This window comes from Enhydra lutris, unplaced genomic scaffold, assembly GCF_002288905.1.
Source record: "Enhydra lutris kenyoni isolate GAN:26980312 unplaced genomic scaffold, ASM228890v2 scaffoldscaffold53, whole genome shotgun sequence".
Taxonomy (NCBI): Eukaryota; Metazoa; Chordata; class Mammalia; order Carnivora; family Mustelidae; genus Enhydra; species Enhydra lutris.
The window spans coordinates 6,815,053-6,842,209 of record NW_019154137.1 but is presented as its reverse complement, the minus strand read 5'-3'; the positions used below and the strand labels follow the sequence as shown (position 1 = coordinate 6,842,209).

Below are 27,157 nucleotides of genomic sequence, written 5' to 3'. Positions count from 1 at the left end.
AAAAAACAAAAAACATAAAAACATAAAAAAAAAATTAAAAAACACAAAAAAATACAAAAAAGCAAAAACAAAACAAAAAAAAAACAGAAAACAACAAACAACAAAAAAGAATTCAACCACAAAATAGTGACTGTTATTTCAGTGTGTCCTTCACGTGAAAGCTATTAAGGACCAAACCTACTACTGTGTGTAAGAAGAAATTACTTCCTAAACAGTAACTGAAAATAGTTAGTTCAACTTGCTGTGGATTTTGTCTTGAGAGTTGTCATCTTACATTATTTGTCAAAGGAAATGTGTTTGGCAGTTTAAAATCTTTCCTTAGATTTAGTGGTGGACTTTAACCTCTTAAATAAATGTTAGTATATCAGATTGTGTCCTTGAAAAATATTTTACTTGTATGAATCATGACAATGTCTAAATCTTTACTCTTCTTCTGGCAAAAGCATCGATAAGAAAGAGGGTGAAAAGACAAGTATAGCCTTTACGTCAGAAAAATATTCTTTTTAGCTGCTTACTTTCTCATGAACAGTAAAGATGTTTACAGTGTATGCCAAGATTTTCAGTTTCTATATAACAACAGTTAGAGGTTCTAATCATACTGAAAATTGTGTTATAATGGCCTGAGCCATGTTGCTAGGAAACAATAGGTTCCAATTTTGTATTCCTGCTCTCACTCCTGTGCTGAAAAGTGACTGGATACTGTACAGGTTCATGTTCTCTGGCTGCGGTTAAATGGTCTTTTGCATTTTGCTCTGGCTTTCAGGCCAGAAGCATGCATTTTTCTACAAGAGCATCACAACAACATGCTGTAAATATTTAAAGTTCAACATTACGTGTCGATATTTGAAAGAAAAAAGTACTTTGAATATTTCATTTTTAAAAAATAAAATTGCAAATGAACACTGTGTCCCATTTTATTCATGCGCCGAACTGCATTCTGGAGTCTGTCTGGTCACCTGAGAATTGAAAAGTAGCTCCCTAACAGGGAACAATAAAACCGCATCATCTTGAAAATGAAGGTGCAGAAATCCAAAAGGCACTAATCCTAAACAGATGTCTCTTCATTTTTATTTTTCGTACAAATAGGATCTCTGACACAAATGACCATTTAATAAAAAAAGAAGAGTAGCTGTTACAAGTTTAAATGCCTCTAAGCTATTACTTAAAAAAAAAAAAAAGGTTTCTTTCTCTTGTGGATGCCTTTCTGAGCAATGGAAAGAAAATGAAGAATTGCAAAACGGGTGGGGAGAACAAAGCACGCAGGTGCATTGGCATAAAAGCCAATGGGGGAGAGAGGCAGTCAGGAAACACTAAAAAACAACAGCTCGCGGGTCCTGGGAGATCCCAATGGCCGTTTGGCACTTATTTTTCACATGAAGGTATTTATGAGTGACACTGGGAAAGCAGGCCAATAGATCTTGCAAAATTCAACTTGATAGTAATGAGGCACCCACAGTCCAAACAACCTGTTTGTTTCTGAAACTTGCTTGGAATCCTGGAATTTACATCACGCTTAAAAGCCCCTCTGCCTTTTTATTCAGTGATATATACAGTAGTCTCCCCTTATCTGCAGTTTCGCTTTTCAGGGTTTCAGCCACTCACAGTCCCGCAGTCAGCCACAGTCCAGAGGCAGGTGTCCTCCTCCTGACGTTGTCAAAAGGTTAAGAGTGGCCTAATGCTGTCACAGTGCGTGCACCAACCCCTCACTTCCTCCCATCACACAGGCATTTTATCACCTCACATCATTGCAAGAAGGGTGAGCGCAGTACAGTAAGCTATTTTAAAAAAGACTGAGACCACATTTGTGTACCTTTATTACAGTATATTATTTAAATTGTTGTATATTCTTATTAGTTATTGATGTTAATCTCTTGCTATGCCTAATTTATAAATTAAACTTTGTTCACAGATACATACCTATAAAAAAAATCGTATATATAAGATGTGGTACTATCCACATAGTGGGCCTACTGGGACAGATAGAGTGAAAAGATTCGTGAAGCAGAAGACAATCCCAATTGCTCCAACACAACCAATCAGCAAAAGGCAATGGGGTCCTCAGGGGAGGTGGGTGGAAGTGTTAGTATCACCTGGTAATTTAAAAAAAAAATACCCACCCCACCCCACCCTCAGTGTGCAGAAAGAAAGAGGCAAGAGCTCCTACACTGAGAGAATTATTAAACAAGAGAAGAGATTTCTCCATATTTCTTCTCTATTCACCCTCACTACTAGAGGTCTTTGAATTTAAATTTTTAGCAATACTACTTCCTTAAATTTATATAATTCTAGCACCTCAGTAATCCTGGGAGGTGAGCAAGACTTCATTAGTCCTACTTGGCAAATGCAATAATAGTAACAGATTGACTTACCTAAGGTCACACGGATAATCTGACAAAGCTGAAAAAATTCAAATATCAAATGTTATGTTGATGGGCTCTCTCCAGTCAATTGCTTTTGTTATATCTTTGTTCATAAAAATATTCATTTAAGAGGCCAATGACCTAATGATGACGATTCTCCCTCTTACCACAAGTTTGGCCAATGACCCCAGACTATGAAATTTCCCAAACTAGGTAGTTTAACTTCACCCCTAGCTGCAAACTCTAAAATAATGTATCCCATTTACTGTGAGGACAAACATAGGCGACAATGTTGAATTTATAGCTGTCTAACAGGAGGAACACTAGGCATCTTGTAACCTTGAAATGCTCAGGGGCAAATCTGGATTTTATTATTAATAGATTCTGGATTCTGAACTCAATAAAGTGACTCAAATAAAACATGAGCTGATGTCTAAACCCTCTTAACAGATTTTAAAACTGTTTCTCACATTTTTAATTCTCTATCCGTTCTACCACAAATAATATCTTCAATTCAGCCCTCCGTTTATACTAGGAAGCTTAATCAGAGGCATCCTCTGTAGACTTATTCTACCTGTGTACTACCACAAAGCTTACTTGCTTGTAATAGCCAAACTGACAATTACCTAAGCTTGTCTCCCTTCCTGACCTTATCTCTTAAGAACAAACTCAAAGGAAATGAATGAGTGTTTGATAAACTGTCATGTTCTTTGTGGGCTTGCTGACACACTTTTTTTTTTCTGAAGAAAGGTGTACACTTGGAAATATATGTGCATTTTTCTATCTTGACTCAGCATCTTACGGATATATGTTAGCATGGCAATATTTTAGATATGGCAAGGATATGACCTTTCTGTAAAGCCGCAAGCTATTATGTACTGGAAAATAACAAGAATGCTTATGCTGGGAGAGAAAAACTGAAAAAAACTTTATGAGTAAAAGGCCAGCAGAAGAAGACAGTGGATAGGCACATCAACTGGAAAGTTTGACAGTAGCAGACTCAGAAAAGAACTTACCTTTTTCAAGGAACCTGTCCAATAAGATCAAATGGCTTTCACCAATGCTTTGTTTAATATATTAATAGCACTTATCTCTGAATATTTTTTAAAAATATTTTAAGAGAAATTGGGAAAATAAAGCTTTCAAACATTTTATTGAAATATGAAAGATCATTAACGATTCAAAAAAGCTTTTCCAAAAAAGACTCTGGTAAAGAACCATGCAAACATAATTCATATATTTGGGATTATTACAGAATGAACAAGTTAGAGAGAGTGAAAATTATTTACACCTAATAAAATTTAAACCCAAGCTACAAAAAAGGAAAAATTATCTAAACATATGCATTTTGTTTTGAAAGTTGGCTTTCTGAATTCCTTTAAAAGTTAATGCCTTTTTTTCTAGAAATGGTAAAAGGCCCATAATACATTATTATAGCCCAACTCCACCTCTGCACTCCCACTGCAACCATCTTAAATACTCAGACACCAGATCTTGCCAGTGCACGGAGAGTAGCTCTGTCTCTCGGCAGTTCATCAAGCTCACCCCAACTCGTGCACAACCCAGAATGCCAATGTATTAATTTACAATAGAACTTAGCATTTTCCTCCAGACCACGGACCAGAGTATTTGTGTTGACTCCTTCTGCCTCTAACAACAGATCCACCTTCCCAGTGAGAACCTCATTTAGCATGTGCTTATCCCCTTTAATGGACATCTTTTGCTCTTTTTTGTGTTACTTTTTTTTTAATTGTTACTGTTTTATTGTCCAACTAGAGAGCAGAGCTGCCTGAGCCCAGGGGGCTGGGTGTTTTTACTTCTCTACCCCAGTGCCTATTGTGTTTGTTGAATTCTAGGAGCCCTGAAACAACTTGATGTATAATCAAATCACAAAAGTCGTAAGGATATACATGTGAGAAAAAATTTATAAATATCTGTCACTGTGTAAAATCTTGGCTCTCACTTAGGTTGCCATCACTTGGAACTAACTGTTAATAAACAACACAACCGTAAGGTTTTCAGGGCTCCCATAAGGCTACCTCATCGGGAGATCACTTGTAAATCAGCTACTCGTGAGCACAGCTGCTGAAGTTTCCTTTCAAAATAAGGTTTTACACGGAGTACCAACAACTGCAGTAGAGGTAGATGAAAAATCCTGTAATATCAAATGTAATCAACATTTAGAGCATATTTTAAATTACGGGATTTTTAAACTCCAGACTGGTCTGTGGATTCTGCTATCCAACATCAGAACACTAGGCAAAAAAGTTGCTTTTAAAATTAAACAGAAATTCTTCCTTCTTTATCCAGTACTTTTTTTTTTAACACACAGCGCACAACTTCATAACTCCTCAAACACCCTACAACTCCATAGCCAGTGGAGAGCGTGATACTTAATTAGAACCACACATGACAAAGACGAGGGACGAGAAACCAGCTTCCTGCCATCTAATCAAGAAAGACAATTTAAAATCAGTAGCTGTCGAATAATATTTCACTAAAAAATGATGCTTTTGAGAAAAAACAGGATTTTTTAAATTTCTATTTGGCAAGGATTGATATTAATCTTTTATAAGGTATCATTATGCTTTAAATCATTTCCTATTTGTAAATAATACTGAAAATAACCTTATTTCAAAGCTCCACATTATCGGCAAAGTCCATTTCAGCTTTTACATCACACTAGATACTTGCATTACAGGACTATGATGGTTTTAGAAATACATTTGTAGCTCACTGAACTGTATTATCTACAATATATAAGACTTAGCATATATTTAAATTATAGAAAATAAAGTAAAGGTATTTGATTTTTCTTCATGGTGCTTTCAGGAAGACATCAGGATCTTCTCTTCTCCCTAAAGAAAAATAATAATGAAAATCAAGAAAAAAATCAATTTACAAGCTATTAAAATTACAGGTTAACTGGAACTTATAATCATAAAATTTCCAATGGCATAAAGCTCACAAAGATATAACCCAGTGATATAGCTCAAGCAACCAGTACTTAAAACTGAATTGTAAAGAATGGAATATGGAGCAGAAAAGAACAGTTTGTAATTGTGATGTGTAATTTGTAAACTGGAGATCTATTTACATCTCTATTATAAAGGCTAACCACTCATCAATTTAATTCAGCACTTAAGTCCAATTGTCAGTTTATGCCTGAGCCTGGGTCCCTGTCAAAAAAGGACATAACATCTCATTTTTCTAATCATAAATATTTATTGTTTCAATCTAGGCATATCCTCTTACTCCAACCAAGTGATTAACCCCTTTCAGGAGAAGAATAGACTATCACGTATCTGCAGACGTTGACCAGTAATCTGTCGTCCCCTTGATACATACACTAACATAGCTTTGCTCAGGAGATGTTAACAACGCGTGCCTGTAGCATGACAACGTGTACTGATTTAGTTTCCTTCGCTACAATAAAATGTCATTAATTCAAGCACCAAAAATTCAGAAATGACGATCACATGGGCCACTCTAACACCAGCCTTTCCATCCCCGAAGGGAAAATACAGTTTACTAAGCAAAGGTGAAGGACAGCCCAGGTGTTTTCGGAACTGTATAAGTCCCATCTTTCAAGCGTTTTGTGTCTGAGTTAGTGAAGTGAAATTGTACTTCTGTTTTGGCAAAAGGGACAGTGGAGACCAAGATGGGAAAAGAAGGGTTTAAATGTGGGCTCATCGAATTCTTTATATTTTCCCGGAATTTTATTAAAAGTTTACAATAGAGCAGATTGAAATCATAGCGTGTGCATAGTTCCCTCTCGCTCCATTGGCTGGTAACACCTACTTCCCCACTGCATGTTTCTTACAGAACTTCCCATAAACATGTATTTATGAACAGGTTGACTCATAACCCTGAGCTGCCGAGCCCTGTAGAAAAGTAACAGTCACCGTACCTGTAGCACCTTGTGCACTTCTAAGTGAACACTTCTTCTCAACTGGATACTGCAGAGGTATTACAATACCTTGATCTGGCTTCTGAAATGCTGAAATGAGATTTTTTATTTTCCGGAAAAATCTTTTATGAACCCCAGGAGCTGTCTGGAAAATAAAAGGCCAAGCAAATTATTCACCTACCTCCTAATGATACAAAGAGGCCTACAAAATGTGTGTGTGGGGGGGGCGGAGGCTTAGAGAGGTAACATGTGTGTAACTTGTTCAAATATTTGAAAACATAAGGAAGAAGAAAAAACAACATTTCTAGAAGAGCTTACTTTGGTTGGCTGAATTTCCCTGCAAGAGGAGCTAATGAGCTGTCATTTCAGTTCTCCCAAGGGTGGTATTAGTTTGTACAAGCTCTTGCTCCTCACCCAGCCCTTCCTGCCTGCTACCCATCGCACATCCCGAACCTCTAAGGGTATACAGGCCATTACCCACAATGAATGCACCAACAGAGATGATGCAGTTAAACACAGAAGAAAACACAGATCATATAGGTCATTAATAAAAAGCCTGAAAAACCAAACCAACAACAACAACCCAGCCTCCCAGTCATCATTCCACAGTAAAAATGCTACACAGGAAATTAAAAATTGACCGTTACGATACACACAACACATAGCTAGGTAGTCCCCCAACTCTCACCTCACGATGCATCCTGCCTCATCCTTCATGTTAAATTTTTTCCTCCTCAGGGAAACTTCCCTATCCTCCCCAAAATTGCTCTCTGCCAACTCCTCACCATGACAAGGTTTTCTCTATGATGCGAAAATGAAAGACTATATAAGGTCACCTTTATTTATTTGTTTGCTTTTGAAGAGATCATTATTTGCAAGTGACTATTAAAATGTGTTCCTTTCCTGACATCAATTCTCTTGCGGAGGCACTGCTGAAAACAACAATTTCCTGCAAAAGCTTATGAGCCCAGCTTTAGGCATCAGCTCAAAACTGTCATTTTACATAAAATAAAATAGTATTGCTATAAGCAATTGAACAATGACTAGTTTTGTTGTTGTTGTTGTTGTTGTTGTTGTTGTTGTTGTTGAAAGCTGTTTTTCAGCTATTCCACCTGGAAGATTTTTGAGGAGGGAGCTGTTTGTTAGCATTTAATGAGAAAACATGAAAAAGCTCTTTTTAGCTTTAAATTAGTGTCCTCTCAGAGGCTCACACAGCTCGGAGCCTCTGTAGATGTAGAACACTCTCCCTCTCAGCTCCACCCCTATGGTCAACACACCTTCCCAGAACTGGGGTCACCTGGATGGCTCAGTCAGTTGAATGGCCAACTCTTGGTTTCGGCTCAGGTCACAGTCTCAGGGCCCTGGGATCGAGCCCTGCATAGTGCCCTGCATTGGGCTCCGTGCTCAGCAAGAACTCTGCTTGAGATTCTCTCTTTCCCTCTCCCTCTTCCCCTCCCCACGCCCTTCTAAAAGAAGTGAACAAAGCCAGAAAAAACACCTTCCCAGAACTCGACTTGAGACCTCATCCAAAATACCGTGGCCGTTCTAACAGAGCCCCAAACAGTTCTTTGGCTCCAAGACTGAATCTCTAAATTGCACAGTAGGTCAGAAGCACAAAATACCTCCTTATATCTTCCTCACAGCATTTTTTCAGTTCCAGGCACTTTCCCATCATTTGCCTCCACTATTTCCTCACAAATAGGCAGTGATTGGCTGATTTGCTTGTTCCCATTTGACAGATAAGAAAAGGAAAATACAAGGGTGCCTGGGTGGCTCAGTTAGTTGAGCGACTGACCCTTGATCTCAGCTCAGGTCTTGATCTCAGAGCTGTGAGTTCAAGCTCTGTGCTGGGGTCATACTGAGCATGGATCCTACTAGAAAGAAAGAAAGAAAGAAAGAAAGAAAGAAAGAAAGAAAGAAAGAAAGAAAGAAAGGAAGGGAAATACAAAGGGATAATTCAGCTTGCCCGAGGTCACACAGATAACCAGAAGCAGAACTGGCTCTAGATCCCAGCACCCAGTCTTCTGTCTTTCAGGCCAATACCCGCAATGAGTTCACCAACAGAGAGGGTAAGACCAAATAGTTTCTAGAGAAGTTAGAGTCACCAACCAGAAAAGAAACTGTACACTCCCCCAGTGTGGAAACATTTCAAACCACACATCTTTTTAGCTGTTCTTGTGGCTTGTAAAACCATTTATCAACAGAAGCATCTTTTTATGGGGACTTACATGCAGTTAACACTTGATTATCCACACTAACAGAAAAGAATAATAGCACTGGATGTACAGTTTGAACATGGGATGCAATGTGTCGCTGGCAAATGACTTTCCTAAATGATAGTGTTTTGCTTAGGTTAATAAGTAAAATTATTTAGCATCTACTGATCTACTGATGATCAAATATCCAGAAAAGCCCAAAGGCACTGAAGTCCACAGGGAGAGGTTAGATTTTTTTTTTACAAGATACTGATGACAACGCACGTATTAATAAATCATAGTTGACTATGTGTAGAATTCTCTAAATCAACAATTTAGCAAAATTTTAGCCTGAGTCTCATGAGATAAGTTAATACACTAGGCAGTGATAAAACCTAAAAGTCTATCTAAAAGTAGAAATTCACATAATATTTGTCTTTCATAATTTGGGGGATCCAGAGTTCAAATTTTATTCCACTCTTTGAAACAAATCTCGATTTCTAGCACAATCCCTGCATAGAAAATGGAGTGTTGCTGCCATGATTTTTCCTGCATTGTGGCAAACTAAAGCATTGTTCCAAAAAGCAGTATAAATATCTGTCATTTAACCAATTTTGAAAATACATTTACCACAAGAATTATACCACTGACAACTCCCATTCTGTCACTGAACTCAGCTATTGTTCGAATTTGCACATATCCCATACTGCCACCTCTTAGTTATCCATGGAAACGTGTTTTGGATCACAGCTGGTCTTCAATATGCTCTGGAGAAATTTCTTCCAGTCAGGTGATATGAGCTCTGAGCACACACACTAGTTTAATATTCCCTTTGCAAAAACATAACTAAGAAAGCAAATTTAGTAGATAGAAAAAAATGCAATATGCATTTCAAAAATAAATCTGAAGCATTTTTTTAAAAAACTGTTTTCCCTTTGGAGAAAACATACCAATCTTCTGCTCTCTTGGTGCAGATAATTACAATATTATTGTATAAACGGGCTTAGACCAGACAACAGGATGAAAGGACATTTACGTTCAATAAGCCCTTTCTTCCTTAACATGATCACAAGCATGTAAGAATCCACGTATAATGTTATACTTAGAAGAAAACAAATTTAAAGGCAAAATTAGCTAAACCCTAATAATTTAAGAACCTTTCCATAAAGAATATTCTTCAGCAGCCGAAGGCTACTTCTCTAGGGAGAAGGGCTATTTCTAATCAAAGTATATGCAAATATATATATGTATATATCACACACAACTATTCCTCATGATAAATGAAATTTAATTTCTTATCCAATCCGCTCTGCAGTGCTGCAGAGAATTTTAAAATATAAATGGGTATAAATCGTTTTGATTAGAAATGTTATGGCTTTGCCTCTAATTAGTATTACAGTATTAATTATCACAGGTAATTATAAATTAATTATTAATTATAATTAATTATTATTAATGAATTATTTATTTATGATATAAAGCAACAACATGTTTCAAAACTTGCCTTAATTCTTCTCTGTAGTTCAAAACATTTGTAGTCTGCAACTTGGGCTTTCTAGTTTACTGATGAATTTATAAAGGTTAGAGCTATTTTAATTTTTTTTAAGTCTAGGCTTTAGAATTTCTTAAGCGTATAAATTGAGTTATTGACAGAGGTTGATATTCACATTTATGTTTTCAAACAGCTCATAATAAAGTGCTTTCATCATAAAGAAAGTCTGTTTTTAAAGACTCAGAAATCCAAGAAAGCATTTGAGGTCAAAGGTTTCAGTTGTAGAGACCCCTACATTGGTAAGATGTGATATCCTAGCCTGGTACATGGACATACATTCACTCTGCAGGCATTACGTGCAATGGTATGGTGACTTTCAAATGTTTTCAAAGCCATCAGAGCCCATTTTTCTAATGAATTCTTATTCGAGCCCCAGTTGATAAGCAAAACAAAAGCAAACCGTTCAGATCAAAGATGAATTGGGCACCCAAAAGCATACTCACATTTGTCCTCCTCTCCCTCTGCTCCCCAACCCCCGCCACCCCATGGCACCCAGGTGGAAGAACCTTAGAATTTTGCGGAGCATACCTTTAAAACCACTGCGATGTTCCCTCTAATTTTATTCTGCCTGCCCGTGTCCTTTCCACATGGCCCAGCTGGGAGTCTTACCTCCAAACAAAGAGCAATCTTGATTACTAATCCTTGGAAAATCTTCCCTTCTTTGAACTCCTATGCTAGATAATATAGCAATTGACCATATACAATCATATTGTCCAGCAGTTTGGGTGAGCTCACATTTTTGAGGGCTTTCTATGTACCAGGTCCCATGGCTAAGAGCTTTCTTTTATATGCATTATCCCATTTAATCTTCAAAATGAGACCTATGAGTAAGGCACTATTTTTAGGCTCATTTTACAGATGAAGAAATTTGTTCAAAGAAGAGCTAAGTAACCTGCTCAAGGTCATAGGTGAGGAGGAGAGGGGACCAGACCTGGAACCCAGATCTACCTGACGACAAACTCTGAGCTCTCACATCACTCTTTAATTCATATCGTATCTCCCCAAGTGTTTTAGAGGCTCTTAGAAAACAAGAGTCATGTTTTTTAATCCACCATAGAACCAGTGTTCATATTGGTACCATTTGGTAAATAATTGCTTATTTAACCATTTTACACATTTTGTATATGCTTTTTAAAATTTTGCATAGGCACTAAAAGTTTGACACAATGCTTCAATTTTTTTTATATTTTCTCCAAAGTGAGATCATTCTATACAATGGTGGCTGAACAGAACTGGGACAAAAATTCTCTAAAGCCTTTTTAATGATCCATGAACAATTTTGGGTTGGAGCTTTAGTGATTTGAATCTGATGAATATTGGGGGAACGTAGGATTTGACAACTCTTTTTAAAAACCAGGCTAAATTTAAAACACCTCTCTGATACCCCCAGAAGCAAAAAATAAATAAAAGAGCTATACCTCAGCACTCCAAGAACCTGTTTCTGTCTGGGACACTCGGTATGTATAAATGTAACCTTGATACCTGTGAAAGAATAAACTTCAGTTACTGAAACATTCCAAAAGATCAACAGATGCTCTAAATTTGAGCTTGACTATTCCACATAAATGTTACATATACAGGGACACACATATATGGCGCCATTGCATTCATAGGAAGAAAAGCATGGAGGATCGAACTTGCTTGCATATTATATCTGGCTAATCACAGTTTTTAGAGAGCCTTCTTTATCTTTTCCCTTTTTTAAAATATGGGAGTTCACACTCTTAAGGATTTGTCTAGTTGAGAGACTGGACAGAAAGAAACTAGAGACCTGCTATAATTAGTAAAAACCATGGATTATTAAATAGATTGAAGGAAGTATAGTCTTATTTTTTAAAGATTTTATTTATTTGAGAGAGAGAGAGTGCACATGCAGGAGGAATGGCAGGCAGAGGGAGATCAGGCTTCCCGCCGAGCAGAGAGCCTGACTTGGGGCTCCATTCTGAGAACCTGGGATCATGACCTGACCAGAAGGCAGACGCTTAACCGATTGAGCCACCAAGGTGTCCCCAAAGTGTAGTCATACTACCTTTAAGTACATATAGAGCCTTAAGGTGAAAAATATTTCACTGGGATAATGTACTATCAGGTCCACTTAAGAGTAATAATAATATTAATTATAAATATAATAAATATAATACCATATTTCTATAGTATTACTACTGTGGTTACTTTACAATATAATATAGTAATAATAGAAATTTGAATTAGAAAAGACTCCTGGGGCACCTCGGTGTTTCAGTCAGTTAAACATTCGACTCTTGTTTTCAGTTCAGGTCATGATCTTGGTGTCATGGGATCAAGTCTCCGTACAGCTCCCCACTCAACACAGAATGTGCTTGTTCCTCTCCCTCTGTTCCTTCCTCCGCTTGCTCTCTTTCTCTCTTATTCTCTCAAAAATTAATAAATAAAACTTTTAAAAAGACTCCCGCTAAGCTTTGCACAGTGGCAGTATCATAACCAATGAGGTTTATCCGAGGCGCGATTATTGCTAATTGAAAAAGACTCCAGCTAAAGTACTTGAAAGCAGCTTGTCCTTTGGGGTAAGCATTCTCCACCATCATGCAGTGTATAAGCATACTGTACAACTATAATTTATGCCGCGAGTTATAGATGCTGTATTAGTTTGCTTTGGCTGCCACAGCAAAATACCATAGGCTGGGTGGCTTAAACAAAGAAGTTTATTTTCTCACAGTTCTGGAGGCTGGAAGTCCAAGATCAAGGTGCTAGCAACATAGCTTTCACTCTTGGCTCATAGGCAGCTACTTCCTTGCTGTGTGCTCACGTGACTTTTCCTTGTGTGTGCATGTAGAGAGACATGTCTTCTTATAAAGGCCCCCAATCCTAGGATTAGAGCCCCACACTTATGGCCTCATTTAACCTAAATATATTCCAAAGGCCTGTCTCCAAATGCAGCCACAGTGCGGGTTAGAGTTTCAACATAATGAATTTGATGGGTACACAATTCAGTCCACAGCACATGCATTATCACTTTTGGACCCCACAACAATCCTATGAGCTTTATATTGTGAAATTAATCTTATAGATGAGGACACTAAGACTTTGAGAATCTAAGTAACAGAAACCACACTACTGATCCAGCAACAAAGATGGGATTTGAATCAGGCCTATTTAACTCTAGAGCCCTAGCTCTTGGTCCCATATTGTAATGGATATAGATTATAATCTGTCTAACAAATTTTACTTCATAGAAAAGTAGGGTAAACTTTGTTCTGAATTATTTCAAATTATGAGTAGGAATATGGATCAGATTCTCTGGATCAAGAGTTTTATTTTAAACATTTTCTTTTTTTTTTTTAAAGATTTTATTTATTTATTTGAGAGAGAGGCAGTGAGAGAGAGCATGAGCAAGGAGAAGGTCAGAGGGAGAAGCAGACTCCCTGTGGAGCCGGGAGCCCGATGCGGGACTCGATCCCAGGACTCCGGGATCATGACCTGAGCCAAAGGCAGTCGTCCAACCAACTGAGCCACCCAGGCGTCCCTTTAAACATTTTCTGATTGTTGTTCTTAGGCACAGGTTTAAGTCAATATAAATCTTTGGTTAGAATACGTGCTAGCCATCAAAAGAAATGAAATCTTGCCATTTGCGACGATGTGGATGGAACTAGAGGGTATTATGCTTAGCGAAATAAGTCAATCAGAGAAAGACAACTATCATATGATCTCCCTGATATGAGGAAGTGGAGATGCAACGTGGGGGGTTAAGGGGGTAGGAGAAGAATAAATGAAACAAGATGGGATCGGAGGGAGACAAACCATAAAAAACTCTTAATCTCACAAAACAAACTGAGGGTTGCTGGGGGAGGGGGGTCAGGAGAGGGTAGTGGGGTTATGGACATTGGGGAGGGTATGTGCTATGGTGAGGGCTGTGAAGTGTGTAAACCTGGCGATTCACAGACCTGTACCCCTGGGGCTAATAATACATTATATGTTTATTTAAAAAATTAAAAATTTATTAAAAAAAAGAATACATGCTAAACTCTGGTAAAAATAAATGTATTCAGGGCTGCCTGGGTGGCTCAGTGGGTTAAGCCTCTGCCTTCAGCTCAGGTCATGATCTCAGGGTCCTGGGATCGAGTCCCACATCGGGCTCTCTGCTAGGCAGGGAGCCTGCTTCCTCCTCCCTCTCTCTCTCTCTCTCTGCTTGCCTCCCTGCCTACTTGTGATCTCTCTCTGTCAAATAAATAAAATCTTAAAAAAAATAAATGTATTCAAACTTTGAAGAACAGATGATTCTAAAGCATTCTAAACAGAGAGTCATCCTCAAGTAATCGACTTCACTTACCATCAGTTCCCTTTAGAACTAAAAGTCTTTAAGGGGCACCTAGGTGGTTCAGTCACTTGGGTGTCCACCTCTCAGTTTCAACTCATGTCATGATCTTGGGGTCCTGGGATTGAGCCCTGTGTTTGGCTCTGTGCTCAGTGGGGAGTCGGCTGGAGATTTTCTCTCTCTCTCCCTCTGCCCCTGCTTGCTCTCTCTCACAAATGAATAAATAAATCTTTTTTAAAATGTGGATTAAATTACTATATTTTTAATCAAAATACATCAGTAGTGATTACCTAAAGAGCAAAAAAAAAATACATCTAAAATACTGCAATCAGGTTCATTCAATTTGTGAAACCAAAAATATTCAATTTAATTGCTGGTGTGATTATAGAAAATATTTCATTTTTGTTATGAGAGTTTGCCAGCATATTTAGATCATACATAAAATAGCTTGATACATGCATATATATCATATGTTAAATAAATATATAATGTTACGTTGTTAAAGTTTTTTTTTTTTAAGCAATAAAATCTACCTCAAAGCCCACTGGTTACAGTAAGTACTCTACAGGGAACAAAGCGAGGGCTTTGATTTCCATTTTTCACCATGGGAACCTGAAACATAAGGCTTTAAGTGATTTTCTTAGTCACATAGCAAGATGGAGATAGAAGCAGAGAAATAGCATAGGTCCTTGGTTCCAATTTCCCGATGGGAAGCAATTAATGGCAGTAATTCAGTATCACTAGAGGTGATGTGGAAATGCATTATTTAAAATCTCAGCGACGAGGCAAGCAAAATCGTAAGCAACCAGTTTTCACTTTCTGAAACAGCGAATCTCTAAAAAATACAAAGAATCTCTCTCCCTACTATCATTCAGCCTCATTTAGTCAAAATAAATGAGTCTGTTTTGAAAATTGTTTCCTAACGAATCTGATCTTATCTCACTTTCAGTTAAGCAGCAGGAACCTGAGTACCACTTCAAAAGCCCTTACCTCCTTCAGTCTCTGAACAACCTGGTGTCAGTGGCAACTAAAACTTCTCGTGATTAACCCATCTAATATTAACAATTTCCTACTCCCCCGCCCCTCAGATTTCTGAATGAGCAGAATTGCTTCACCCCACAAATAAGCCAGTAGTTCATCTCTTCCACTTTCAAGTCACAAAGTAACTGACCGAGAATCCCCTGAACTCAACTCTCATTACCCTATGGTCATGGATGGAGGAGATCTAAAACACGGCCATCCAAATTACATTGCCAGGGTAATAACATCAGCATCACCTGGGAACTTGTTAGAAATGCAGGGTCTCAGGCCTTGCCCCAGAATTGCTGAATCAGAATCTGTATTTTAACAAGATCTCCAGGTGATTTGTAAGAACGTTAAAGTTACAGGTAAATTGATTAAAATGCAGAGAGAATGCGCACACCTTTTTGGGATTCTTGATGGCAATTTCTGCAAAGTCAAGCTGGCTTCTTGCACTCACCTAGGGCACTTCTGCACCACCTCCTCCTTAGTCACTCAGTCTCTGCTTTCGGAATTAAGAGTACACTTATCATAAGGAGCACTGAGTCATGTATAGAACTGTTGAATCAGGGGCGCCTGGGTGGCTCAGTGGGTTAAGCCGCTGCCTTCGGCTCGGGTCATGATCTCAGGGTCCTGGGATGGAGTCCCACATCGGGCTCTCTGCTCGGCAGGGAGTCTGCTTCCTCCCTCTCTCTCTGCCTGCCTCTCTGTCTACTTGTGATCTCTGTCTGTCAAATAAATAAATAAAATCTTAAAACAAAACAAAACAAAACAAAAACTGTTGAATCATTATACTGTACACCTGAAACTGATATAACCCTGTATCTTAACTATACTTTAGTAAAAATGTTTTAAATTTCAAAATACAAGTTTTTTAAAAAATAAATAAAAACAAGCTGAAGCTTTTCAGTTGTTTCTGTCTTCCTTGAGTAGTGTTTCTGTACCATGCACTTCCTCTTCTCCAACAAAATTTCATGGTTTTGTTTTCTGTAGCTTGAGTTATGAAATAATAATTTTAAAATATAAAATTAAACTAAAATATTGGTAATGTTTTTTCGAACTACATATACTCTCTCCTCATGCACTGAAAAACCAGTTCTAGGAAATAAATTGGAAATAAAGTTATAAAAAGAGCTATAACACCGTGCATATTTTTGACTTAATGAATGACCTTGCTTATCTTCTTACACTCCAAGGAATCAAAGGACAAATTAATCTCATAAAGATTTTCATAGTAGTTCTATTTTAAGGGTGGGAAAAAAAAGAGAATCAACCTACGTACCCCTAAATAAGGAATGTTATGCAAAATAAGAAAATAGTAACAGAAAGAACCATTCAAAATTATACTGAAGTGCAAAGGTATTAGAGTTCTCTTATATTTTTCAAAAAATGTTAACCTCATGGGTTATGTTAATATAAAATTATGGCACATGAAAGAAGTGGACACACGGAGACACCCCCTGATTACGACTATTCAGAACCGTACCTATATGTATATTAACTAGAAGCAAATTTAAACTAATATAAATTCATCCTTGCATATTAATTTTTCTTATAAAGTTATAAAAGTATATGTTATAAAGTTATATAAGTATATATGTAATTTTTATATATATAGATATATACCTTTTTTAAAGAAAAAGAAACAAAATTATAATTTGGTGCTTTACACATCTAGTCTAAGGCACAAACCAGAAAAATATAATTTTTGTTTAAAATCTGTTACATCCCTTTTAGGATTATCTTTTCTCTGACTGCTTCCATTAATACAGACAAACCAAGAATGCTCTGTATTTTAAATTCCTTCCTCCACCAAATCCTTTGCCAGACTTGTTGAATAGCCTGGAATTTAAAATTTATCATGAAAAAAATCTAGAAAATGAATAATTAGTAGAAAACAGTAGGGGCGTTTTGTTGCTGTTGTTGTTATTGTTGTTGACACTATTTTTAACTAATATTAAAATTTGCCTTCAGTTTTTCAAAAACTGTCCCAACCCTTTAAAAAGTGCTCTGGTTAGAAATGAATGAGAAGAAATCAACCTGACTTATTTCTTATTTTCTCAAGGGGTCAGTGTTAGGGACAGACCTTGGTTTAGAACTAACAAAACCACATCAATTCCTTCTTCATACCACTTCAAGGACTACACAAAAGAAAAAGTTTAGTTACATCTGATTCTTCATGACATTGCAAATAAAGCATGCTAGTGCCCGTTCGGTCTATGTCTATACAAACTATATACGTGCAAAAGTCAAGGCACAATCAAAATGTGACTGATTTTTTTAACAAATATTTCAGAACTTTTATACCCAGAAGAATGGTATCTTATACAAAGCCATCATTATTGAGACTATACTCTGAATCAAGAGATTTCTGAATTTCCTCTTGACAATCTTTCTTTTTTTCAGACTGAACTTGAATTTACAGAGCCATCAAGTCATGCAGCTTCAAGTCTGATGGGAAAACTATGTAAAACCAGTTTCAATGAGTCATGACAATAAATATAATCTTTTCTTTTCTTTCCCTGAACTGCCATAGCACATTTTATTTATGTACTCCTAGGATGCTCTGACTTTGTATTGCAATTATTTGTAGATCTCTTATTTATATTAATACCTACTACATGTTAACTTTATAAATACTAACTCATGTAATAATCATCTGAGGATTATTAACCTTATGAAAGAAGTACTATTCTTATCATTTCCCTTTTCACAGATAAGGAACCTGAGATACAGAAATTTTAACTTGCCCGAGATAAAATAGCTAGTATAGGGTCAAGTTGGGATGCAACTAGAGAGTCTGGATGAAAGATCTGAGCTCTTAACCATCTTTCTACGCTGCCTCTCTCTTATATCAGAGGAAATGAATTAATAAATTGGCCTTAAGGTAATTCGGAAAGCACAGTTCTCAAAAAAGGAGGGTGTCTGTTTGGCTTCAGGGCTGGAAGTGTCCACCAAGGAGGAGAGGGAAAGAAGGGGCTGAAGGAAAGAGGCCAGTTGAGGGGAGCCCAAAAAAGATTAACCCAGACTTTCCCTTCACTTAAGCAAATGATATCCTCAGACTAATCTTGCACCTTTAATTTCACATTGTCAACTAGAATCAGTACTTGTTTCACTGGCCTGTGAGCTGTCCGTTTGGTGGTTTATGTAATGCAACTTTAATCGTAGGTTGGGTTTCCAGCTTGCTCTGCCATTAATGGATTGTACTCAGAAAATCCAAAATAATTCTGATGACCTAAATTATCATGAAGATAAATGCGGTACCAACACACATATCCAACTGTAATAAAAAACTAACTGTAAATTAAGTAATAATTTCTCATTCTTTTGAGTTCTTTGCCACAACGTTCCCCTCTATTACAACTGATAAACTGGGATTTTATTTCATCACTGTTCCTTCCCCCATTTCTCCAGTTCAATGGTTTGACAGACACTTTATTCCCAGTTATCACTTAAATCTCAAAGGACAAAAAGATAACTATCCTTTCATATAAAGACGTATATGCCAAATGACTTCATTATGTGTCCTTGCAGCTAAAGAATATAACAGCATTTCAGCTTCCAAATCTTCCATTAGATAGGTAACAAACAAAGTCAGAGATGTACAGAAGGATGCTAATTATGGAAATAAACTAATTCTGCAAACTAATTATTTTAAATATTTTAAGTTGGTTTTCTACCTATCACAATCAAACTATCCCAGTGGGCATCTTGGGCTTTCCTGATGGCTGTCTACATTGAGAGTGAGAAAGGAAGAAATGTCAGAGTTCAAATGTACCTTAGTGAGAAGAAAATATACATAGAAAATCAAAAAGGATAAACTAAACTACACTAAAATAAAATAAAATAAAATAAAATAAAAAATATTTGCATTAATAAGAGCATTTAGTACACAGGATGAATACAAGAAAAAATATGCGAGAAAGGAAGAAATGTCAGAGTTCAAGTGTACCTTAGTGAGAAGAAAATATACATAGAAAACCGAAAAGGATAAACTAAACTACACTAAAATAAAATAAAATAAAATAAAATAAAATAAAATAAAATAAAATATATTCGCATTAATAAGAGCATTTAGTACACAGGATGAATACAAGAAAAAATATGCTAAGTCAGTAGTTTTCTTAAGCAACAGAAAAATATGGTAGAAGAAGAAAATTACATTTACAATAGAAACAAAAAAAATTGACATGGACATCCATACATACAATGACTAGAAATAAACTTAATAAAAGTGTGCAAGACCTATAGGAAGAAAACTACCAAACTTTACAGATGGATATAAATTTCAAAAATTAACAAATGGAGAAATGTATCAGGTTTTTTGATGGGAAGACTACATTCTTTAAAGATGACAATTATTCCTTAACTTATTAATGAGCTTAATGTAGTCCCAATGGCACTTTTTTTTAACTTAACAAGATTATTCCACATTTCATCTCAAAGAACAGTAAGAATAGCAAATAATTCGGGCGGGTTCCTGGCTTGTTCAGTTGGTGGAGCATGCGACTCTTGATCTCGAGGTTGTGCGTTCAAGCCTTACATTGGATGTGGAGATTACTTAAAAATAAAATTTGGGTGGGAAAAATAAAAGCAAATAATTATTTAAGTGTATTAAACATTATCATACTATAGTGCTAGTAATACAAGAATAAATAGATCACTTGAGCCAAATAGATGGGAAATACTAACTGCTATATGTTAGAGTTTAATATGTAGTAAAATAGGCTAGGAATTGATGGGGAATGGAAGTTCTATTTATGAATTCTATTAGGACAATTGTTAGCTACTTTGAAACAAAATCAAATTAGATCTTTTCTCATGAAAATGGAATTAAAAATGGAATTAAAGAAAATGTAAACTAGCCAAACCATAAATTGAAAATGAAAACTGAAGTGAAGTGGTATAGCAACTCTGAAAGAGAAAGAACTTTCTAAGCAAAGGAAGCAAAGGAAGAAATTAAGCACAAAGAAAATGAGCTACAGATTTGACTATTAACAATGTTAATTTGTTGTGTATCAGAAAAGAGTAGTGGAAAACATCAAACTGAGAAAAGATACTTGCAACAGATGAAGGACTAGTATATAAAAATTCATAATGTGTTAGGAAAAATAGTAAGATCCAAATGATTAAATGGCAAAGCACACAAAGAACCAACTTATGAAAAAGGAAGTACAACAGCTTACCAACCATATAAAAGACACTCACTCACTAATCAAAGAAATATGAAAGAGTGAGGCACCAAACTTCAAGAATTTTTGTTAACAATATACCCATTTCTAGGGAAGGCATAGTGAAATGGACACTCTCATGCATTACTGCTGAACATATATGTAAACTGGCTTAACAATTTAGGGAAAATGTTTGGCGATCATGTATATGTCAGGAATCCTAAGCTGTTAATGTTCTCTGACCTGGAAATAGCACAACCTCAAATTCATTATAAGGAAGTAATCACAAATACAAGGAAATATTTATGGACTAAAATATGAATCATGATGACATTTGTAAGAGCAAAGAAAAATGGAATGATTCAAATGTCTAAAAATGATGACTGGTTAAGGAAAGTATAGTACGATCACCGGCCAAACTATCATGCAGCCATTAAAAATGATGTCTTAAAACATATATGAGTAGGTTTTTTTTTTCACGTTAAGTGGAAAATGCAATAGAATACAATATTGTAAGAGCACTTATGTGTTTAGAAAATAAATTATTTTATTAAAATATGGAAGAAAATTCCCTTAATTTTCAACAGTAATTATGTTTAGGTTATAAAACTATAGATGATTTCCCTCATTTTCATTACTTACATTTTTCTGGTTTTCTATAAGAAGAATAGGTGTTGGGAACTATTTTTAATAGACTCATTATATAAAAATCTGCATTTATGTGTTGAAAATGCCTGAAAGGAAAACTCACTTTAAAGGAAGGTGAGCAATTCTGTAAATGGAAAACTTCTTTAGTAGTTTATGAGATTGAATTTTCCAGAACAGAAGAGAGGAAAAGGCCATATCTAAAGGTCATGACTGGGGGCTCAGAACCAGGAAAAGGAGCAAGCACAGTTTGAAAATAGCGTTCAAAATAACCTTTGAAAGGCACACATAATGTATTATTTCTGCAATGAAAATACAGAAACTAAAGCTCAACCAAGCCTTCTTGGATAATGGGAGAAAACGGGAGGTGGAATGAGAAAATATTCTGAGCTATATCTTGTTCGTGTGTATATGACACCATTTACATTGTTATTTCTACTGCATATCATAAGCACACCAGTTTTAGTTTCAAATGAATATGTGGCTTATTTCAAAATAAAATTTGATTTTTGTTACTACAGTGTAGTACTAAAATAGGGGCATGAAATTTTTATGTTTATCAAAAGCGACCCTTGGCTCAAGAAGAGTGAGAAACTCTCATAAAAGACAACGTATCCTTGTGTTTTTCCTCTGTAGCACAGCCTGGTGATCATGATCTAAGACTTTGAGGCCCCAGTGTGCCCATCAAAAGACTGGCTAGGAGACTCCCAGTTGGCCTACCAAATTCTGCTACTTCATAAGGAGGTTTGCGTGGAGAGCTTAGAGTCATAAAAATTGCATTTATGCAAGATTCACTTGGGGGTAAAAACTTACATGTTTGAGAATTTCCATTCTGCCTAAGTTAATTCCTTATGTGGTCCTGGCCTACATAGGCAAAAGGATAAAAGTAGCCTCTTTTGCATATTTTTCCAACAGCGATCTTATACAAAAGGTAGGCACACATTACGATTCCTATTTAACAGGTATGGCAATCAAGACCCAGAGAAGCTGAGTGACCTCCCCAGAGCCCACAACCTGGCCTGATTATCGGTCCAAAGCTCTTTGCAGTAAAGAAGGGTATTTGCCTTGGCAATCCATTTGTTAACTCAAAAATATTTATTGAGTGTCTATTATGTACTTCATAACATGCCTCATAATGGCTATTATGTGCTAGGTTGTGTTCCTGGTGCAGAAGAGTTTCCATTTTTGCTGAAGGACACAGCAATACATAAGTAAACAAGCAAATGTCAGCTAGTTTAAAGCTCCTTGAAAAAAAATAAAGTCACAGAGTATAGCAGGCACAGGGAGAAGCTACTTAATTTAGATAGGGTGGTCAAGGAAGTGGTCTCTGAGGCAAGACGCAGAAGTAACAAAGTGTAAAGATCCTAGGAGGAGAACACAGTTGGCAGGTTTGAGAAACAACAAAGAGACCAATGTGGCTGAGTCTTTAGGTGCATTCTTGCCACACACCGTCTCAACTTACTCTCCTGCCCAGGCTTCTTTTTTATCTCTAGGGTAAGGGGCTCATTATCTCTTTTCTTAGCTTCTTTAAAGAAGCCTTTTCACTTGTCCACTCATTCCTCCACACTCTTTTGATAAGAAAAGAGCTGAAGTGTACTAGATGGCTTTCACTGCCCTTCCCCAGTTTCCACTTGGGAAAAACAATTATGTAAACAAATCATAAGGATCTGAGCCCAAGACTAGTATCAAAAAGACAATAAATAACAAGTGTCCGTGAGGATGTGGAGAAAAGTGAACCCTTCCACACTTCTGGTAGGAATGTAAATTGGTGTAACTACTATGGAGAACAGTACAGAGGTTCCTCAAAACAAACAAACAAACAAAAAACCATGGGAACAGAAATACCATGATCCAATAATTCCATTATGGGGTATTTACCCAAAGAAAACAAAAACACTAATTCAAAAAACCATATGCACCCCTATTTTATTGCAACATTATTTACAATAGCCAAGATAGAGAAGCAACAAGTGTCTATCACCAGATGAATGGATAAAGAAGATGTGGTATAATATATATAATGGAATATTACTCAGCCATAAAGAGAATGAAATCTTGTCACTTGCAGTGACACGGATGGAGCTAAAGAGTATAATGCTAAGTGAAATAAGTCAGGGAAAGACAAATACCGTATGATTTCACTTACATGTGGAATCTAAAAAACAAAACAAAACAAAATACTCTTAAATACAGAGAACAAACTGATGGTCACTAGAAGGGAGAGGGACAGGAGGGGATGGATAAAATAAGTGAAGGGGATTAAGAGGTACAAATTTCTAGTTATAAAATAAATAAGTCATGAGATGAAAACTATAGCATAGAGGATATAGCCAACAATACTGTAATAACTTTGTATGGTGACAGATAACGACCACACTTATCACGGTGAGCATTTTGTAATGCACAGAATTGTCACATCACTATGTACACCTGAAACTAATATAACATTGTATGTCCACTGTACTTCAAGAAGAAAAAAAGATCTAAACCCAAGAGATTCGCCTGCTTCCACGTATTTCTCTTAAAATCTTTATAATAAATGTATTTAGCATGGCCTGAGAGTTGCCACCAACATGGCTTGACCATGTAAAAAAATAATAATAAATAGACAACAAAAATCATCTAATAATGGCCTCAGTGTGATCTTTCTTCACTGACCCGGAAAGTATTTCACTGTCTTGCAATTAGGTATCAAAATTACTATCGAGCATTTTCCTTCATTTTGTTTCTGACTAGAACTACTACACAGTGCAGGTATTTCTCGTGTGACAAAAAGTGATCGATCTAGTTCCTTCCTTAGAAATGTCCCATAAGTACTGAAAGAGCTCGACTAAAGACAGATAGAACAATAATAACAACAGCTTATGTTTACTGAGCATTTATTATGCATCCAGTCCAGTGTTAAATTCTTTACCTGCATTATCACACTCTCCTATGAGATACTTCGTATTATTATACCCATTTTATGGACAAGAAAACTGGAAGGCCAAGATGTTAACTTGCCAAGGTCACAAGCCTACCATCAGACTGGCAGTGGATTAGGTCTCAGATCTCCCTGATTCTGGAGCCCTGGAGCAAAGATGAAGGATCATCTGATTCAAAATGGGCGTTAGACTCAGGCATGCCTAGGTAAAGGGCAGAGCTGAATCATGACAACGGTGTTTTTCCTCCATGCCCTTTACCACTACTGTCAGTCCTAGGTTTTTATCAAGAAGGGTCCCACTTCTGAAACTCCCGGCCCCCACACACAGCTCCCCTAAAAGAAGCGAAGTAAGTAGATCCAGAGAGGCAATTTGACTTCCAAATATCCCCCTCTCGGCACCCCGACCTAACCGGCATTGCATTCTTAAAGTAATGGATTCCATTTCTCGGTCATCCTCCCCTCCCAGAATGTGATGGTTTCCTTTGGGAGTACACCTCCAATTCCATGTAAAGAGATCTGCAGAGAGGCCTTTCCTTTTCTCAGGAGCCGGTGGCCCCGGTTCCGGCCCGTCCACCATCCCAGGGCTCCACCTCCCTGGCCTCCACTAGAGGTCAAAACGGGAAGTTGGGAGCCTAGATCTTTCTCAGAGCAAAGGTAGATTCTAGGCTGCGTCTCCCCACCCCAATGGGCATTCTCTGCCGCTGTCACAAAAGGCCCGGGGAGGCTTTTCTGGAGAGTGAAGTCCCTGGGAGTGAAACCCCCATGAAGGGCCTAACCCGAAGCCCGGTCCGCGACCACCCTGGGCTGGACCTGAGGAAGACTGTCTCATGAGCAGAGAAGGAGGCCTAGACATCGCCTGCTGCCGCCCGCACCCCCAGCCAGAGCCCTCAGTGGGTCTGGTGCCCGTGGCCACCAAGACGTACTCACAGCACACACAGGCAGTACACGCCGGGGACGGTCTCACTGTCTCTCAGCAAATAGCTGCCATCCAGACCCGTGGCAAGTAGGAGCTTCTCCCCCGTCTCCCGGCTGATTTTGCCGTGGTACACGGCCACTGCGTCCATGACCTGGTGGACTCGTGGGCCGCTGAGGCGTGGGACAGTGGAAGGCAGATGCCGCTGCTGCTGCAACTGGGCCCCAAGTCAGCCACCTGACTCCTAGTTCAGCCAGATGTGCAGAAAAAGAGAGAGGAGTGCGGGAACAACAGGATGTTGTCTATCTGCCTTAAAACCTCCTTTCACACTTCAATTAAAACCAGCTCAGCAATTCAGAGGCTTGCTTATTGCCACAAGGTTCAATCCCCCTCCCCGCCCCCACCCTCCCTACCCCTATAACACAACACAGGGTTCAGATGAGAGGGGAGGCCAGTTGGAAGAAGGTCCTTGCGAGATCTGGGTTGTACTACGGTGGCAGCCCCTGGCCCACAGACAGGAATGCTTGCTAATGCTTCCGTTCTTGCAGTTGTCCCAGGGGCCACCAGGGATGACTTAGCTTAACTAGTCCTCAGAGATGTTGATGATAGAGGCAAGGTGTACATGGCCCTCATGTGGGCCAGAAACATGCTGACAGAGAATGAAAGAACCAAAAGCTCTGAGACCAAAACACAGAAACTACCAGTACTATCATCAGGTAGTCACTCCTGAGCACAGCCGGGAAGGCCCTTCACAATCAAAAGTAGTTGGTGAAAAACCTGCATGGGCCAAGTCTCCTTTTCTACTCTTCCTAGTCCTCTTGAGTAGTCCCGATCCTGAGAAAATGCTGATTTTTCCTACTTTCTTGGCCAAGATCCCAGGGTCCTGATCGAGGGACAAAAATCAATCTATGTCCAGGCCGCCTGGATGGCTCAGTCAGTTAGCATCTGCCTTCCACTAGGGTCATGATCCCGAAGTCCCAGGATTTCCGGCTCCCTGCTCAGTGGGGAGTCGCCTGCCTCCCTCCCTCTGCTCCTCCCCTGCTCATGCTCACTCTCACTCGCTCTCTCTCTCTCTCTCTCTCTCAAATATATAAATAAAACCTTAAAAAATTAGTCTGTGTCCAAACATGTTCCAAATATTTTTTTATGTGATGAGCCTTAGATGAGAGAATGAATCATTTCATTGGTGCTTTGTCTTTATGTGGACTTGTATATGCCCTTTGATGTACGGCGTTTGCCTTTCCACATTTGGGGCCTAAAACTTGTTTTAAATCATATTGCAAGTGTTGCTAATTATATCCTCTGTTGTTAACAGAGTATGTTTCTTCTTCAGTTGATGCTAAACTATCATTAATTTTTTAAAGCCTTTCAACTTTCATTTCCTTCTCTGAAATGAAGCATTGCTTCTGTTTTAAAATATGCAGTTAAGTAATATTCTCCTCAAACTTCCCCTTTTTTACTGGAATAAGACTTTGTTTAATGCCTGAAGCTGGATGGCCTTCTACATTGTTCCTTTTGATTATGTAAAATACTTGTAAAACAGGAATTTAAATAACTGAAGTCCTGTGTTTGTTGTATCTCTTCCACGACTTCAGCACCTAATTCCAGCACCTAATTCCGTGAAAACATGGCAAGGCTGGGACCTCAAGGCTGGGAGAACAAGTTCTAAATCCTCACATGCCCTACTAATGGATCAGGTGCACAGAGTTGCCTTGCATTAGAGCCGGATATGTTTTTGCCACCTGCTAGAGTTAAGAACAATCCTCTCAGATTTCAATGGCAGCTAGTAGTGACTCACTTTTTTCTTTCTTTAAGTAAACTCTACCCCTGACATGGGGCTCAAACTCATGACCCGAGATCAAGGGTCGCATGCTCTACCGACTGAACTGGCCAGGTGACCCATGACTCTACTTGATTGAAGCATGCTCAGCCTTAGACTCTATCAACCTTAGTAGATGAAGTGTAAGCATAAGCCTCTTACAACACCAAGAATAAATAAAGAAAGTAAAATAGTATTCAAGAGGATATTTGGGATAACTCTGGGGAATTGAGCCAAGATTATCTCATCATCTTTCTACCTCACTTGTTTACGGTCGAGTCCACCTTTCACCCTCCCTCGTGCTTTGGGTCAAGGAAGAAATCAATCTAATAAGTGAATGCATACATCAATGTTAAGG

At 37.8% G+C, this 27,157-nt stretch overlaps 1 protein-coding gene across 3 annotated transcripts; it reads right to left on the bottom strand.

The window, feature by feature from the left end:
- Positions 1-3,502: 3,502 nt before the first annotated feature.
- LOC111157292 (SH2 domain containing 1A) lies at positions 3,503-25,364 on the bottom strand. Of its 3 annotated transcripts, XM_022518600.1 has the most exons (5): positions 24,995-25,314; positions 11,436-11,499; positions 10,546-10,626; positions 6,271-6,415; positions 3,503-5,218 (listed from the first exon to the last, which is right to left on the bottom strand). In XM_022518600.1, exons 1-5 carry the CDS (start codon positions 25,129-25,131, stop codon positions 5,178-5,180), a joined length of 468 nt encoding a protein of 155 aa, XP_022374308.1. In that variant the 5' UTR covers positions 25,132-25,314; the 3' UTR covers positions 3,503-5,177. The 3 variants fall into 3 exon arrangements, with proteins under 3 accessions (XP_022374308.1, XP_022374309.1, XP_022374310.1); XM_022518601.1 differs by lacking the exon at positions 10,546-10,626 and having other exon boundaries at positions 24,995-25,364; XM_022518602.1 differs by lacking the exon at positions 10,546-10,626 and having other exon boundaries at positions 6,280-6,415.
- Between the last annotated feature and the right edge of the window lie 1,793 nt (positions 25,365-27,157).